This window comes from Symphalangus syndactylus, chromosome 21 (assembly GCF_028878055.3).
Source record: "Symphalangus syndactylus isolate Jambi chromosome 21, NHGRI_mSymSyn1-v2.1_pri, whole genome shotgun sequence".
NCBI classification, from domain to species: Eukaryota; Metazoa; Chordata; class Mammalia; order Primates; family Hylobatidae; genus Symphalangus; species Symphalangus syndactylus.
The window spans coordinates 22,772,362-22,791,906 of NC_072443.2; the positions used below are offsets into that span (position 1 = coordinate 22,772,362).

Here is a 19,545-nt window from a genome sequence, read left to right on the forward strand (position 1 = left end):
ACCAAAATTACAAAATTCCTAAAAAATGATATAATTGACCCATATTAATCAGTGATATCATTCTTAAGGATGTGATCAAAGTAAAATTCATAGGCTTAGATATTTTTATCAATAAAAATGAAAGAAAAAGTGAATTAAATTCCTAGCTAAACTAGTGGTTAACAAAGTAAAAAAAAAAATTTTTTTAATGATGAAAATAGAGATTAATAATGTAGACAACAGAAAAACAATAGCTCTAATAAATCAAGATTCATTTTTTGGAAAAATTTAACAGAATAGGCATGCCCCTAGCTAATTTATTGAAAAAAGAGGGTGGGAAGCATAAATATGTAAAATAAGAAATGACAGGAAGGAAATAACTATTGGAAAAACACTGAAATAACCATTTTAATAAATGTAAGATTCTATTTTACAGACATCATGGCAAATATATTAGATCACCTAGGTGAATGGGTAATTTACTAGGCAAGTACAGTTTATTACAGTTGGACCTATTAGAGGTAGAAAGCTCAGACCAATTTCCTGAGAAGAAACAGAGAATATCATTAAGGAAGCATCCTATCAAAAACGCGCCAGGCTAAGACAGTTTCACAGAGTGAAACCTTCAAAAACTAGATTGTTCAAATTCTCTGTAAATTTTTCCAGAGAACTAAAAAGAAAGGAAAACTTCATATTTCTTTTTATTTATATGTATAATATCAATACCTAAGCCTGATAAAGAAAATGCAAAGTAAATTACAAATTAATATCACATCAATATTTATGCAAAAATACTAATAAAATATTACGAAACATAATCCAATGCCACATTAAAAGAATGCCACACCATAACCAAGAGATATTTATTCCAACAATGCACAGTTATTTCAATATTAGGGAACCCATTAATATAATACACTATACTAATAGATTTAGATAGAAAAACTGTATCATTACCTCCATAGACGCTAAAAAAGCTTTTCAACAAAATTCAATAATCTTTCTTGAAAACAACACTTAACAGAAATCAGTGGATACTTCCTATTATGGATCGGATACTGGTAAGCCCCCCCAAAATTAATTGCTGTTGAAGTCCCAACTCTTAATATGACTAGAGTTGGAGTTAGGCTCTTTAGAGAGGTAATTAAAATTAAATGGTTTTAATTTTCCTAAGGTGGGGTGCTGATCCAACAGGATTAGTGTCCTTATAAGAAGAGACATGAGAGAATCTGCTGTTTCTCTCTCCTCATCCCTCTAACCTCGTCATGTGAGGACACAGGAAGAAGGTGGCCATCTACAAGCCAGGAAGAGAGCCCTCACCAGAAACTGAATTGCTTGGCATCTTGATGTGGGACTTCTAGCCTCCAAAACTCTGAGAAAGTAAACTGCTGTTTTTTTAAGCCACTCGGTCTATAGATTTTGTTACAGCAACCTGAGCTCAGACACTTTAAATTTCCACCAAGATAAGGAACCTGGAAAGGATGCTCAGTCTCTCCACTACTGTTTAACGTAATCCTGGACTGGAGGTATTAGCCAATACAATTAGATAAAAGAATCAACCATAGGCATAAGAATTGGAAAAAAAGGAAGTAAAACTATCTCTATCTGCAGATGTGATTGTATATCTGAAAATCCCTAGAAAGTAAATGATAAAACCAACTGAAATAATTTTTAAAACTCGGTAAAATAGCAGAAAAAAATCAACACACAGAAATACAATCTTCACATAATTAGGAACCCGTTACAGGATATAATAGCAAAACAAAAACACCTCCATCTCCATTGCAACAAAGCATATAAGATGTTAAGGATTAAGTTTAACAAAAAATGTGTAAACCTACATGAGAAGAAGTTTAAAACAATCCTTAAAGACAACAAAAGTAGATGTGAAGAAAGGAGAAAAAAAAAGAGCTCTTGATTTTGAACATGATAACTCAACATCATAAAGTTAATTTATAAATAGCACAATGTCAATAAAAACACCAACGAGCTTTTTTATGGAGTTAGATAAGCTGATACTAAACTTCACATGGATAAACAAACAGGCAGGAAGAGCCAGGAAAACACTAAAAATGAACGTTTCTGAAAGGAGACTAAGCCCTATCAGGCCTTAACACACACCATAAAGCCTCTGAAAGCCTTTACAAGACAGTCACATTCTGGTATGCGGATAGATACATCTGTGGAGTGCAACCCAAAGTCCAGAAATAGACCCAAGCACATAGAGAACTGCAGTATATGCTAAAGGCAGTATTTCAAACCAATGGGACAAAGATAAACTTTTAAATGCATGGTGATGGGACAAGTGGTTAGTTATATGGAAAACACAATGAGATCTATACTTCATGCCATACAAAAGAAAAAAACTCGATGTACCAGGGATCCAAATATAAAAAATGAAATCATATAATCCCCCTACGAAAAAAATGAGTAAATTTATCTTTAGTTGGGATATAGGAAGAAGCTTTCTAACTAGGACTTAGAATCTAGATGCAATTTTAAAAAAGACTAATGAATCTATTAATACATTTTTAAAAGTTTGCATGGTTGAAAAAAAGTACCATAAACAAAGTCAAAAGACAACTGGCAAATTAGGAGAAATTATTTGTAGCATATACCACTATTATGTTTATAGACTAACATCCCTAAAAGATAATGAGAAGTCCTAAAACCTGAGAGAAACAAAGACCAAGAAAACTTGACAGATGGGCAAATAGTGTGTGCCCGTTGTCGCAGCTACTCAGGGGGCTGAGGTGAGATGATTGCTTGAGCCCAGGGGTTCGAGGCCAGCCTGGGCAATATAGAAAGACCTGTCTTTAAAAATAAAAAAACAACTTGACAGAAAAACGGGCAGAAGACACGAAGAGATTAAAATAAAATTAAAAAAAAAAAAAAGGCCGTCAACATATGGGAAAAAACAGTTCAACTTCACTCACAGTAAGAGAAATGCAAATTACAACTATACTGAGCACTATTTATCATTATCAATTGGCAAAACTTAAAAGATATGACAACACACTTTGTTGGGAAGGCTGTGGAAAACAAGCATTTTTATGCTATGGAAATGCAAACTGGTATAACTTCCAATTTGGCAATGTCTAACAAAGTATATAATTTACCTTTTGACTCAGCAATCACTTCAGGAATCTACACCAAAGACACCTCCAAGAATACAAAAATAGTTTGTAACTGTAAAATATTGAAAGCAACCAGTACAACCATTCATAAAAGAGTGATTAAATAAACTATGATACATCCACATGATGGAGTTCTATATTGCTGTAAAAAGAATGAGGACTATCTCTACAAAATGATGCACAGTGATTTCCAGAAAACACCGATAGGTAGGGAGAAAGCAAAGTACAAAAGAATATTGAAAGAATGTTAAAGTTCATATAAGAAAGGAGAAAACAGAAAATATAAATGTCATTTGTATAAAGAAGTACAGAAAAGATAAAACAAAGACTAATGCAACTGGTTAGCTACAGGGAGTGGGTGGAGATGGGGTTAAAAGGATAGAAGAAATGCACTGTAAAGGGGAGGAATGTCACTTATCTACCTTTTTGTACAGTTTTAACTTTGAGAATCATGTTAATGTTTAACATATTCAACAAAAGAGAAAGAAAACCAACAAGGATAAAGAAAAAACCTGTAATGGAAGATGAACAGAAAGAAATGAACCAAACCATATTTCAAATGAGTAACATAACCACATTGAAGGGCAGGTGGTGGTGGAGTAAGAACCAGCCCAAAAATTTTTTTAATGTAGTATTTAGACTCTAAGTCCTCAGGTACAAATTCTAGGTAGCAGGCTTCTTTCAGTTCGAGTCATGGGTTAGCAATTCTAAAACTATTTTCTGGTTATAGCACTGAACAAGTAAGTAAATACATTACAGGTAATGGGAGCAAGATTTCTCACTGTCAGAGAAGTGAGTTAGAAAGAAAAATAGGAAAAGGATAGAATGAACCCTATAATATTGCATTAGTATTAAAGGTATCAGCATAAACTCATGCTCTTTAATACAGGCAGATAAATATAGAAAGATATAACACAGGTACATGTATATACATATGTATATACAAATGTCTATTTACTGAATCTGTCTGTTGATAGGGCATACGGTAGCTCATTGGTCTAAACCTAGCAACCAGACTGATTTCTAATACTATTCTCCACTAAAAAGAACCAGGGTTCCTTGAAGAAATGGCTGATTCCAGGGCTGGAGCAGGGCAAGCACAAGATAAACCTAGAATATCCTGTGCCGGAATATAAAGAAGTACTCAAATAATGATGAGGACATCACCAAAGGACATAGGAGCTAGCGTGACGAGGCTCCCACTGGAGATTCGGGACAATCTGAGCACCAAAATAATGACAGGAAGGGTGATAAGTGATGGCCTAACATAGGAATCCATTGATTTCGCACTGATACAAACAAACAAATGGGAGAGAAAGGAAAGATCCTGTTTTTAGTAGGAAAAAAACCTAATAAATATAGAAGGAATAATGAAATTAGAAAATAATAATTGATTCATACAAGATTAATATATCCCAAATCTAGTGGGTATAAGTTTGATGAGTAACAGGATATTTCATCATTTCAAAGAGTCTCCCAATCAGACATGTATTGGTTATGAAAAGCAGCATAGTTACAGTGTAGAAAACTGGGAAACATCACCTTAGCCAAAATAACAAAGTTAATAGCACCAGAAATGGGACAAATCAATCTCATGTGCCATGATATGATACACTGAGAACATCGCATCTGTGGTATTCTTGCCAAAAGTCTGTCACTGGAATCTAATAACGAGGAGGCATCAGACAAATATCCCACGAAATAATTAGCCCATATACTTCAAATGTGAACATCAGAAACACAGAGAGACCAACGAACTCTCTTCTCCTTTAATGCTTGTTTTCTAAAGGCGCACTGAGAAAACATGATATAGGGAAAAAAACAAAGATTCAGTGGCATTATCACTGAAATCTTGATGCCCACAATGTATTTGTTTCTATCCTGTAATTCTCTGCAGACCTATCTTAACCAGAATGTTAAATGACTATTCTTGAATTATCTTTATTTCTCTGCAATACATTAAGAAACTTTTCTACCACTAACCATAGGCAGCTACCAAATGGAGGACCAGTGGGTATATGGTAGGTGTGATGGGGGAAGGGTGGGAACAAACTGAAGCCCAACAGGAACCATCATCACTCAGGCCCCTTGACCTTTCTGCAGCTTTCCATTCACCCATGAGGAGAACAGGAAAAAGCAACGGAAATAAGGAAAAGCTGAGATTTATTAAATACCTATTACACACCAAACAATGCAAAGTATTACTTCTTTTAATCTTCAGACCGTACAGAAAGTGACTATGAAGTCTGGGCAGGTTCAACACTTTGTAGAAAAAGGACTCTCAGCAAGTAACTCCTGGAGATTTGACTAGAACAATAGCGAGCAATTTAAAACCTGTGCTCAGAATCTTCCCCATGCCACTCTTCCTCTCTACCAACAGTGCCATTATGTATTATCTAAATATGTAATTATCTTGTCTTATTTTAACAAAACCACTTTTCTTTATTGGAATTTTCAAAATTACACAAAAGTAGAAAGAAGAGGGTGTAACAATTCCCATCTGCCCATTACTCAGCTTCACCAATGTGCCCGTTTCGCCTATCCTTCTCCCTATTCCTGAAATACTTAAAAATAAATCCTAGACATTTGAACTTGAGAATGTCTCTAACAAATTAGAACTTAAAAATACTTTTAACATTATTACATCTAAAACAGTCATTCTTTACCATCACTGAATGCCCAATGCTTCAAATTTCTCTGATAATCTTTTTTTTTTTTTTTTTTTTGAGATGAAGTCTTGCTCTGTCACCCAGGCTGGAGTGCAGTGGCACGATCTCGGCTCACTGCAAGCTCCGTCTCCCGGGTTCACGCCATTCTCCTTCCTCAGCCTCCCAAGTAGCTGGGACTACAGGCGCCCGCCACCACGCCCCGCTCATTTTTTTGTATTTTCAGTAGAGAGGGGGTTTCACCATGTTAGCCAGGATGGTCTCGATCTCCTGACCTCGTGATCCGCCCCCCTCAGTCTGATAATCTTAAAAATATTTTCTTTGAGTGGTTAGCTTGAATCAAGATCCAAGCAAAGTCTACATATTATTTTAGGAAGATATGTTGCAATGTAGAACAGTTCCCTTCCCCCTCCTCCTATTTTTTTTAAAATGCTATTTATCTGTTGAAGAAACTAGGTCGTTTGTTCTACAGAATTTCTCATATCATTAATTTAGTCCTTACACTCAGTAGAATGTATTTCTCTATCTCCCTTATTTCCTGTAAAGTGCTAGAGGGGTGACCAAACTGTGGTTCACTTTTTCTCACTGTTGCTTAAAGAATGCTCAGGTGGTACTGTCTGCTCCTTACTGCATCTGCAGGAGACATTTACTATCCAGTTATCTTCTATTAGTGTTAATATTACAGTAAGTTTTTCTACATCCTCAGGCGATTTGTGTTCCTAAAACTTTGCTCAACACCATATATTCATGCAATACGCACATGGTGCTCAAACCACCAGGTTAATCAAGAGGTGACTGAGAAGCACCAAAGTTTATCATTCAGCAGCCTGGGAGATAGGGCAGGAATTTTTCCTCTGGTAGATAAGAAGCCAAAAAGTAAAGAAGAGATGAAGGATTTCACTACAGATGGAGAGGAAGCCAGAGGATGAACATAGTATGGTATTTAAAGAACAGTATACTGGATTCCTACCATAGTTCTGAAGGATATTTTACACACTGGAACCAAAAAATGTTTCTAAATAAACTCACAGAGAATTCTTAATTTTATAATGTTAGTTCACCTAAAAAGCCTTACAAATTTTTCCACCTTTCTTGCTTAAGAAAGGTACTGATGCCTAAATCAAAGGTTTTTAACCTTGACTGCAAAAGAGATTTTCCCAGGAAGCGTTTAAGATACTAAGGCCTGGGTTCCACCTAATCAATTCTGATTCAACTGTTCTAGGATGGTAACTGGGTTTATGGTATTGTTTACTACTTAGGTGGCTCTAATATGCAGCTATAATTGAGAACCATTGCTCTTAATCAAGAACAACAACAATGGCAACTACCATTTACTAAATATATATTATGTCTTAGGTGCTGTTTACTTTTCTAAGCACGTTACACATACTAATTCATTCCCTGTATGTTTTACAAGAGAAAAAATGGAGAGGTCAGGTAATCCGGCCAAAGTCACACAGCAAGCTGATGAGAGTTATGCTTTAATCCCAGGAAGTTTGGATCCAAAACCCTTGCTTTTAATCACCATGCTATACTGTCTCCTAAGCATTAATTATACTTGTATTCTTCAATTGCAAATAAAACTATGAAAGGAAAACATTTTAATAAATGAGATAATTGGCCAGGCACAGTGGCTTACGCCTGTAATCCCAGCACTTTGGGAGGCCGAGGTGGATCACCTGAGGTCAGGAGTTTGAGACCAGCCTGGCCAACAGCCTGGCCACCATGGTGAAACCCTGTCTCTACTAAAAATAAAAAAAAAATTAGCCGGGTATGGTGGCGGGCACCTGTAATCAGCTACTTGGGAGGCCGAGGCAGGAGGATAGCTTGAATCCAGGAGGCAGAGGTTGCAGTGAGCCAAAATTGCGCCATTGCCCTCCAGCCTGGGCGACAAGAGCGAGACTCTGTCTCAAAAAAAAAAAAAAACAGAGAGAGAATTAACTTCCTCCTTCTTAGTAGTACAGTGGCATCTTGGGCAAGGGAACCAACATGTGCTTATTAGAAAAGTAAATAAACAGACAAGAATCTTCTCTTCCCAAAAGATTCAAATTCAAAATTTTTACACATATTCAATAATTTCCCACATAGCACCTTATGCAGCATGGTTATTTAATGTTAATATCACAAAATACATCATTGAGACAATGATGTATTTACATGTACATTTACAAAAAAATGTCCTACCTATTTCAGTTCTGCTGACTCCAATTCCATTATAAATTCTCAAGTAATTAAAGTGACAAGAATCAGAATCTTCAATGTCAAAGTCACCAAATTTGATGCGAACTCTCTCTCCCATCTTTACACGGATCTCCCATTCACAAACAGTGCTGTTGGGATAGGTCTGTGGGTAGTTTATGGATGTGAGGGTTCCACTCTCAGGGCCTAGTACAGTGTGTCCACATCCATCACCTTTGAAAAAAGTGAAAAGAATGATAAATTATTCTCACATATTTTACTTCCTCTATAATGATTTTTTGTGAAGATTTAAAAATATGTATGACATCAAATATTTTATACCACCCATACTTTCTATTTTAATTTTTTAATGGACAAATAATTGTACATAATCATGGGGTTCACAGTGATGTTGTGATACATATAATGTACAGTGATCAGATCAGGGCAATTAGCAAATGCATCATCTCAAACATTTATCACTTGTGTTACCTGAAACTACATAATTTTGTTAACTATAGCCATCCTGCAGTGGTAGATTCCTCCTATCTAGCTGGAACTTTGTATCCTTTAACAAATCATAAGACCTGACATTGTTCTTAGTATATCTATTCACAGGAGCCAAGAGAAGCCAAGTTAGGTCAAAATAATCAATGGTTACTTCTATAATTTATAAGTTCAAGGAGATTTCAATTCTGAACAAATAAAAGTAAATATAAATTAGTTGTCATTAAATATATACATACATGTTATAATAAATCCAATCTTCAAAAGAAGAGCAACTTAGAGTAATTGTTCAAAAAGTGAATGTAAAATATAAAAATGTGATCAGCTTCATCTATTTACAAATCATGAACTAAAATATCTGTGAGAAGCTGAATGACAGCTTTTTATTTTTTAAAAATTATACAAGTTCTGGAGTACATGTGCACAACGTGCAGGTTACACAGGTATACATGTGCCATGTTGGTTTGCTGTGCCCATCAATCCGTCATCTACATTAGGTATTTCTCCTAATGCTATCCCTTCCCCAGCCCCCCAGCCTCTGACAGGCTCCGGTGTGTGATATTCCCCTCCCTGTGTATGCGTGTTCTCATTGTTCAACCCCCACTTATGAGTGAGAACATGTGGTGTTTGGTTTTCTGTCCTTGTGATAATTTGCTGAGAATGATGGTTTCCAGCTTCATCCATGTCCCTGCAAAGGACATGAACTCATCCTTTTTTATGGCTGCATAGTATTCCATGGTATATACGTGCCACATTTTCTTTATCCAGTCTGTTACTGATGAACACTTGAGTTAGTTCCAAGTCTTTGCTATTGTGAATAGTGCCGCAATAAACACACATGTGCATGTGTTTTTATAGTACCATGATTTATGATCTTTTGGGTATATGCCCAGTAATGGGATGGCTGGGTCAAATGGTATTTCTAGTTCTAGATCCTTGAGGAATCGCCACAATGTCTTCCACAATGGTTGAACTAATTTACACTCCCACCAACAGTGTAATAGCATTCCTATTTCTCCACATCCTCTCCAGCATCTGTTGTTTCCTGACTTTTTAATGATCACCATTCTAACTGGCATGAGATAGTATCTCGTTGTGGTTTTGATTTGCATTTCTCTAATGACCAGTGATGATGAGCATTCTTTTCATATGTCTCTGGGCTGCATAAATGTCGAGAAGCTGAATGATTTCTAAAAACACTATGTACGAAAGATTATGCAGATTACTGACTGTATTACAGACTACAAGGCACTCCCTGAAATTATTAAAGCAATATTTAATGAAGTTTAATTCTATATTTACTGAAATTTAACTTTTTAGTAGTTCCTCCCGCACACCTTATTTTTTTCCCTATAGAATAAGAAGTAAAATTAAAGATTAGAAAAAATGACCTTTATATATTGGCAGCAGCATTATTTGCTCCAGAAATTTATTCAGCAGCTAAATACAGAAACTTAGTTAACAACATGTTTGTAAAAATGAAATATTTGCATTCTTCATCATAAAGTTTGTATTTTGTTTTTACTGAGCACCTAGAAGGAAAAATTAATGTTCATTTAGGAGTTTCAGCAGCTGCTCTAACTGTACTGTTCAGCATTCCGTAACAATGAGATTCAAATAAATCTTTCTAGTAGGATGATGAATATATCCTTTTAAAATAACAGCACTTTGTCCTTCAAAACAGTTATTTATAAATCACCTTTTGGAATAGCACAGCACTTACACAAAAACTATATTAAAAGTGACACTGCTGAGTTTCAAACTCAGTATGGACACAGAGGGCTGTAACAGAACTTTCTACTATGTTGATTATTTTTAAGAACAATGTAGTGCTAATATTTGCTAGAAAAGACGAAAGCTTTCAAAAGCCTATGAATAAGAACTTCATACAGTATTTAGTAAGTGGTGGATGCTAAATAAATATTTATTAATTGAATAAGGAAACTGTACATTAATCTATGGAAAAGTAATTTCAAATTAGTCTCAAAACTAACTTTAATGATGGAACAACTTTGTACCTAAATTCTTATGACAATAAAAATTGTCCTTGGCTGATAAAGAAATTTTATTGTTGAATCCATATTAGTATTGCTCCTTAGTCTACTTTTAAAGGTCAGTACTAGAAATCTGGCTTTCTGAACAAGTATCTCTCACACAAAGCTTAGTTTTTAATCGACATTAAATTTTAGCCATCTTCTATACTTGCTTTCATTTCATACACAAGAACTAGGCATAGCAACTCAGTAATACAAAAATATATAAGGGCAGAATGTAATAAACGTGGATTTTTGTGTAATATATCCACTGGTCTTTTGCAAATATAAAATGTAGGATGTTACACAGTCTATAAAAAAAAACAACCCACAAATTTCCCCTGAAACTGGCATGAAAATACCTTGAATATCTCTGCTGGATATCAGCTAAATTAAAAACATAGGGATATAAAAAATCTACTGTAAAAATAAATGCATTGTAAGATAAATAACTCTTAAACAATCACGAACATTTTTCCTCAGGAGAAAAAACTACCACCCTAAGACAGAGTTTCTAACATAAAACTAGTCTGAAATGCCCTTACTACTGAAAAGATGAAAACATTCTTCCCGTAGGTGGTTCAATCTTCAAAAAATAACGACTGAACAAACAAAATAACTCAAACTATAAATGCACGTTCTTTAGTAAATAGAAACAAAGGCAGCTTTTAAGGTGATTGAAAGTGTCGATGAATTTCAGAAACTCAAGAATTTTCTATTAAGAGCTGAATCTACGACTTTGTAGTGGCAGATTGTCACACTTAAGGTATTCCTGTAGGCTATTATTCAACTTTACGGTTGTCATTTAAAAATGATTTTTACAAAGAGTATAAGCAGAGTGTTAGGAGTAATTTTTAGATGTCTTATGCTCATGTTTGATTCTCAATAAATACACAAAACATTTATTGCCCTTTCCAACATGAAGGATAATTTCTACAAAAGTTAACAAAAGAAATACTGATGAAAAACAGGACTTTTGCATGCATGCTGATGAAGAAAATAATTACAGAGTTGTCTTTTTTCATAACCTTGTGTAGGGGGAGGGCAGGAACAGTCCACAAGTAATGTGCCAAGAATGTTCTAAAATATGTGATGGAGTTCAGAGCTTCCTCCTCTTGCAAGCAAGATGATATGCACCAGAAACTAAAGTTAACAACAGGTCTTCAATCTACAGCAATGAACAAATTTGAATGTTTTGTATCTCAAAAAATATTTGGCAAGTTTAACCTGACTGGATAAATAGCTTAACTAAGCACCTACTGCTATGAAGTATATGTTCAGAATACTCCAGTTCAAAAGGGAAGGCTAAGCATATACATGTTTTTTGCTTATTCCAAAAGAAACACCTTTCACATCGTGACCCTATACACTCTCACATGCAAGCTCATGACCCACTAAAGTATTTCATGACCCCCTAATGTGTCCCCAACTGCAATCTGAAAAACACCGTGCTAGGCATGCAAAGGTCTTAACATTGAATTTGCAAATCAAGGAAAGACCTTGTTCTCATTTTCACCCCTAAATTAGAAATGTGTTTCCAGTTTATTTTTACAGTTCTTAAAAGTAAAGCCTATTCCACCAAGATACTTAAAATACGACAAAGTATTTAAAAGTAGAACTAAAATTGGGAAAACATTCTTGATCAACCAATTATGTAAAACACTTAGAGCAGTGATTCTCAAAAGGTGAGTTGCAGGGCAGAGGGGAAGAGGATCCCACAGAAGCAATTTTACCTCCCATATGGCAGTGTCTTGAGACAATTTTGGTTGTCACAACTGGAGGGGGAGGGGTGTTATTGGTATCCAGTAGGTAGAGGCCAGAAAAGCTGCTAAAACCTCTTATCATGCACAGGAGAGTCCCTCAGAACAAAGAATGATCAACCTTAATACTGAATAGTGCTGAGGTTAAGTGCTGACTTAGAATTAAAACTAGAAAATCTCAGAAAAAAGATCTGGTTTAGTTCTTGGCTGGGTTCCATTTGGCCCAAAGGGTAATGCTGTTCTATTCACTAAGAGACTCGTTTTCCCCCAAAGATCAGCAGTTATACTAAAGAGTTTTATGTTCCGACTTACCAATTTTAAAAAAAGTAAAGGAATGTTTTTTCTTTACGTTAAAAAAAAAGGATTCTTTTTATTAGTCTACACACCTCAAATGATATATATTTTTTTCTGGGTCAGGAGCTCTTAACATTAGGAGGGAAAGGGAGCTAACAGTAATCATCTCTGACTATTAATTCTGAGTAGCTTTGTACACTGGGAAGAACAATGATCTGTGACCAGGCTACACCACCTACTATTATTCCTTCTCATAAGGCAGAATTGACAAAAAGAGCGTAACTACGATTGGAAAAAACAACGTTCAGAGCACCAATCCATACATTCTCACCAACTCCAACTTCACTAACTTTCTCCTTCTCCAAACTCCATCAGCACTATCACTGACAGGTTCTCTTTTTCATCTTCCTCCTCGACATGGTCTCCACCAGACTATAACTGATCAAAAAGGGTAGAAGCCTGTTAACCTAATTTTTGAATTTTAATTTTATTTCAGCTAAGAAAAAACATTGGAATTTGATCTTACTGCTTCTTTGTTTGGCTGCACATTTATCTAGGGACTTACTCATAGAACATGTGTTCACTTCCTCTGAAGACTGTAAGGTCAGATGTGTTAAGCCAGATACAAATTTTGATATTATTCCAGGAAAAAAAACCTTTTTTTTTTTTAACTACTTATCCCTAGAAAAAAGAGAAAGAAAATTAAACATATTTAAATGTCAATGAATTACTGCAACAAAGAATGCATGCTTTTTTAGGCTACTCTAATTAAAGTCCAAATCAAGCGTGTTTTTTGTTTAAGTATGTGCTTGTGATACTGATTCCATATGACTTTCCAGTCACCCCCAGATTTTAGCCATATCACTACTGATAAATTGTATTAATTATATTCTTATATATACATTACTGAATTTTAATAATATGAACATTGTGATTTCCAAAATTATTTCCTTTAACAGCAAATACAAATGCAGCATACACTTGCACAAATATGCCAAAAACGGAGAGCAAAGGTTTAAACTTTTCCAGTGAGTTTTCAAGGTTTTTTTTTTTTGGTGAACTGATGAGTCTGACTATACTTGCTCTAAATAACTGTCACTTTGGTCACATAATACATCTGTGAGATCTTAAAATGAGAAAGCATGGAGCTTTTACGAAACAGAAAAGTGTTCAGAAGAGTAAGTTGCAACTGTTAACTAATATATCTGATTTCATTTGGTTACAGTAAAGTTTTTAATATATTATTTTGTACTGTGAATTTTTAGACCAGAAGTACTATATCAACCTTGTAATTGTGAGGTTTGTTAAGTTGCATCACTACAAATCTCAGATAATTCAAATACTACTCTAATTTCACTTAATTTTTTAATGTCCTCTTTAACCCTGGTAATTTTCCTTGTTCTGAAGTTTTGTCTGAAATTAATACAGTGACTCCAGTTTTCTTTAGTGTTCACAAGGTATATCTTTCTCCATCCCTACAGTTTTTAAATTATGGTAAAATACATATAACATAAATTTAGTATTTCAAATATATTTCACTTTTTAAAGCAGTTTTAGGTTCATAATAAAACTGAATAGAAAGAACTAGATATTTGCCATATATCCGTTGCCCCTACACTTGCATAGCCTCCTTCATTATTGACATTCCTAACTAAACAGATATATTCATTACAATTGATGAACCTACACTGACACATCGTTATCACCCTGAGTCCACAGTTCATATTAGGGTTCACTCCTGGTGTACATTCTATAGGTCTGGACAAATATATGACATGTACCCACCACTATAGTATCATACAGAGTAGTTTCACTGCCCTAAAAATCCCATGTTCCACCTGCTCATCTCTACCTCCCCCAAAACCCTGGTAACCACTGGTCTTTTCAGGGTCTCCCTAGTTTTGCCTTTTCCAGAGCATCAAACAATTGGAATCATATAGTTTGTAGCCTTTTCGGATTGGCTGCTTTCACTTAGTAGAATGTATTTAAGTTTCCTCCATGGCTTTTTTGTGGCTTGATAGCTCATTTATTTAATTTTTAAAATACTGCATAAGATGCACATGCATTTAGAGTCCAAAGAGGGTAAATGTGACAATTTTTTTAAAAAGACATTGCCCCCAGCTTCATTCTTTTTTAAGCTCAAACTCATCTCTGCATGTGTGATAATCTACAAAACTGAATAACATGAAGGAATGTGAGCTATATATAAATCCTCTTCAACTCCACCATGCACATACTCTACCTAGAATGCAATGGTTATACACATTGGAGTCATACAATCAATTTAAATGTCCTATCTACCACTCACTATGACCTTGAAAAGGTTACTTATTGCTGCTAAATCACAGTTTTGCCAGGGGTAAAATGGGAATATTAACAATTCGAGCTACCAAGGTTAAGATTTAAAGGACATACCATATGAAAACAACTGGTGTCAAGGTCCTAAGCCATAACAATGTGCTCAATAAATATTTGTGAGTACTATTATTGTCATAAAAGACCAGAACAGCTTTTGCCCATTGTTTATTGACCCAGTACACTTGGCTACAATCTGGCTAAAGTTAAGAGAACAATGGCACATTATTTTAGGTAATTTAAGTTTACAGCAGCTTTAAAGCTTGTAGAAAGTATAAACTTATTAGAAAGTAATGCTGACTAATCTCCCCAATGACCTCTACTGCAGTTCAGTGACTCACTCTCAGGACCACAACCTGGACTTTATTTTTGCCACTATTGGAAACTACTCCCAACTCTGAAATCTTAAAAACTTTAACATCTCGCTCTTCTGGTTACAGTCTCCTGACCTCTCAGCTCTCTTACACCCACTGCATACTTTCTGTGAACTGGATTTCTCTCTTTTCTCTCCATCTGTTAAGCTGATCCTGGCCTCATTTCTTTCTCTACCTAGTCTAGGCCTCATGTCCAATATATTAACTACACTCTTTCCGATACCTTTGCTTCATAGCCACTGTATTCTTCTTGAGCATATACCTGCCTGGCAAAAGCTCCACTCTAGATCATTAAATAATTTCTCTTTGTCAAAGAGTTGGCATTATAGAAAGAGAAAAAACTAATAAAACCCAGGGGATGAGTGTCATCAGACAGTAATGGGTTCCAGCCTCAGATGGGCACTCAAAGCCTCTCGGTTTTCTCTTATTTGGTGGTACTCAAAGTCAAGTCAATTTTAGAATCACTTACAGGCTAATTAAAGGTTCTCAGGCTCCTATTTCCACCTCCATGGATTCTAACAAGTATGTCAGAAAGATAACCTGAAACTTGGAAATAGGGTAAAAAAAAAAGTGTGCAGCACATCCTTTAAATGTCATAAAATGCAAAAGCCACTCAAAGTTATAGGGCAAAATAATTACCACCTGCTATTTAATGCTAATTAAAGGTTGCAGTCTTGGTTACATGTTAACTTACAGATTGCTGTTTGGTAAAGATGCACATAATTTCTGTATAGTTGAAAAAATAACCTATAGGTAAAAGTTTAAGGCTTTGTTGGCCATTAATCAGTTTTGGCCATCTAATGCAGCAATCATATCCTAACATTGCCTATAAACACCTAGCTTCTCAAATACTCTATGGACAGTTTTAACACTTTACTGATTCCCTCATTAATGAATGAGTTGAACATAATATTTGGTGTGTTCATTTTATATTTGCATGACAACTGATTTTGCCTTTTTTGCAAATTCTAACCTGTAACTGTAGCTCTTCAGTGGAGCCTTGGATCTGCAGTTTGACAGGCTTTAAAACACTAAGGGTAACAACTAAAAACACAAAAAACCTCCTTCCACATGGTATCCCCTCACCACCCCACATCTACCATCTTTTTTCTCACTTTTTCCTTCTTGTACATAATTTCTTTAGTTGCCTATGCTTGATGTCTTCTTTGCCTCCTTTTCTAATGTCAATGAACTGCAATTCATGTTCAAGACTGTTGCAGGTTGAATTGTGTCCCTCAAAAAGATACATGTTCAAGTCCTAATTTTTGGTACCTACAAATGTGACCTTATCTGGAAACTGGATTTTGCAAATGTAATCAAGTTAAAATGAGGTCATTCTGGATTTAGGGTAGGCCCTAATCCAACAACTGGTGTTTTCTAAGAGGAGGAAAGTTTAGACAGAGATGCAGGGAGAACCACATGTAACCATAGAGGCAGAGACTGGAGTGATGTATTACAAGCCAAGCAATGCTAAGAGTTGCAACCACCAAAAAGCTAGAGAGATAAGGATCCTACCTTAGAGTCTTAGGAAAGAGCATGGCCCTCTGCACACCCTACTGTCAGAATTCTAGCCTCCATAACTGTGAGACAATAAATTTAAGTCAACTAAGTTTGTGGTACTTTGTTACAGCTGCCCTAGGAAACACACAGATCTACATATCCAATGAAACTCTTCACTAAAGCAATCAGTTTTTGAGCTGCCAAAAGCCAATGGAGAATTTTCCATCCTTATCTTTTGTTACCTTCTACAGCATCTGGCATTGCTGGCACTTCCTTCTCTCGCTTCCTTCTCCCTTCCTTCATATCTCCCCTCCCTCCTTAAATCTCTCCTCCCATGTCTTAATTCCTTTAACCCTCCAACTGTATCTGGCAGGTACCTTAACTGTATGTAACCTTGTTACTACCAGCTGTTGATGTTGCTGTTCTTCAGAGTTCTTTCCCCACTCTGTATCTATGTGGGCATAGACTTCAGTTACCACTAAATGGAGAAAGCTCCAAAGTCTTCAATCTTATCCATATACATACTAAGCACTTTTGCTCAGAAGTTCCACAGCATTTGAAACTCCACATGTCCTACGCATTCAATGAACAACCTCCACATGTCCGGCAGTGTGCTACTAGGTATTAGGAACAACAGTAAAAATGTCAGACAAGGCCCCTGTCCTTACAGAGTTTACAATATAGGGAGTAAGACAAACAGGGAGAGTCATTCCAGGGATGATGAGTACTAAAGGGAAGTAATGAGTGCTTCAGTTTGAGTGTGAGAGTGTGTGTGTGCGTGTGTGACAGACAGAGGGAGAGGGAGAGGGGGAAGGGGGGGAGAGAGAGAGAGAGACAGAGAGAGAGAGAGAGAAAGAAAAAGAAAGAAACAAAGAAAGAAAGAGAAAGAAAGAAAGAGAAAGAAAGAAAGAGAAAGAAAGAGAAAGTAAGTTAGCTAGGTAGAAATCCTGGTGAATGAGAGAAGTGGAAAGCAGGAAGAGGAAGAAGATTCCAGAAAGAAAAATCTCAATATTAAACTGACTTGGCTCTCTCAAATTTAACTAATCATTATATTTTATACTTTCTATCTCCTTAGCAGTTCTAAATTTAGTCCATCTGAACAAGTGCAGGCCCTTGCAAAGTTCCCTAATAGGTTTCCCCACTTTCTATCTTTCCTCCCTCTAATCCACTGTCCACACTCCAGCCAGAGTTTCTTAAATACTAACTGGGTCATGTAGGTCCCTTATTTAGAAATCCTTTAACTGTTTTCCAGTGATGATACAACAAAGTTCAAACGCTTCAGCCAGGATACAAAGGCTATCATAATCTGGCCCCTGATTCCCTTTCTGGTCTCATCTCTTCACTTTTCCCACAACCTCTTTGTTCCACAGTCCTGAACTATAGGTGACTCCCCACATGCTCCACGCTCTCACCTCTGTGCCACTGCACTTGACATTCCTCTCTGCCAAGAATAACGTCCCTCCTCCTTTTATCCACCTAGCAAATACCTACTCAATGTTATTTTCTTTGTGAAACCTTTCTGAAGCTCCTGGTGTTTCTCCCTATTTCCATGATAATATCTTTCTGTACTTAATATGCTTAATTATGCATATTTATGTCAGGTTACCATACCAACATATAAAATTTGGTTAGAAAGGCAATGCATTCTATTCACCTTTATAAGCATACACACATAAATAAAACATCCAAGGCTCTTAGCACATGCTGTTGAATGAGAAATAAGCCTAAACTAGTGTTATGGTAGACAACTAACACATTAGAAAGTACATAGGCTTTGGAGTCCAACAGACTTAGATTCAAATTCTCGACATGCCAGTTTTCAAGATCCTGGACACTTAACCTCCATAAGCTTACATACCCTAACCAGTATACTGGTGAGGATGCAACTACCTCACGGATGAGGATACCACCACCCATCTCCCAAGATAAACGTAAAGGTTCAATAAGAACTTCTTTAAAATACAGTGGACTCTTTATAAATGTAACACTCTTTCTCCTAGAAGAGGATGCCTCCGTTTATCTAGTACCCCGCCTTATCCTTCTCTGGGACGTGCTCTGCAGTTTCCCAACAGTTTTAATATGACCTCATGCCCCCTGGTTATTTGACTGGTCCAAGGGTGGGTACTGAATCACACTGGGCCAACGTGAGGGCCAACTCACCCTTTCCTGGACCTTGTACAATAGGGAAAATACAGAATTTCTCCGTGTTAAAACTGTAAGCCTTCGGGATTGCCAGCAGCCATGATTCCTTCCACAAAGAGAAAGCCAGACTGAAGCAAGAGAGAAGAACTAAGCTGAGTCCTTGGTTCCTGAAGTCTAGCTGCATTCCTGCCCTCCTCTTGGCTTAGGTAGGTTCAGCTTTAACAAAACTCTGTAAGTTACCTCGCAATCCTCCCAATAGTTTCTCCTTCTACCTTAATCAGATATGGATTTCTGTTCTCTATAACCTCAAAAGTCCTAACTAAAACACTCTTCCTCTATGCATGCAACAGAAAGTCCACCTCACATCCAGACCTATAAAGTTGGCTTTTAGGATGCCAAGAGTAGACAGAAATAAAGGTATGTCAGGAAAGAAGAGATAAAATGATCTGAGATGGTGGGGATCAAAAAACATTGCAACACATCAACAGGCAGAAGGCTGAAGAGGCAGAGCAAAGGTCAGAAAGGAGAGCACAGAACTCATATTAAGGTTTGGGTGGGCTGGAGACAGTCATGCCTTTCTGTCATATTCCTCTATTGCATGCTCTGACTCCTCTCACTGA

At 36.2% G+C, this 19,545-nt stretch overlaps 1 protein-coding gene across 1 annotated transcript in view; it reads right to left on the minus strand.

The window, feature by feature from the left end:
- DCBLD2 (discoidin, CUB and LCCL domain containing 2) overlaps positions 1-19,545 on the minus strand; it is a 97,826-nt gene that overhangs the window by 69,689 nt on the left and 8,592 nt on the right. Inside the window, exon 2 of the mRNA XM_055260695.2 lies at positions 7,967-8,194. Coding sequence (XP_055116670.2) covers positions 7,967-8,194 — 228 coding nt within the window. The remainder of the gene's footprint in view (positions 1-7,966; positions 8,195-19,545) is intronic.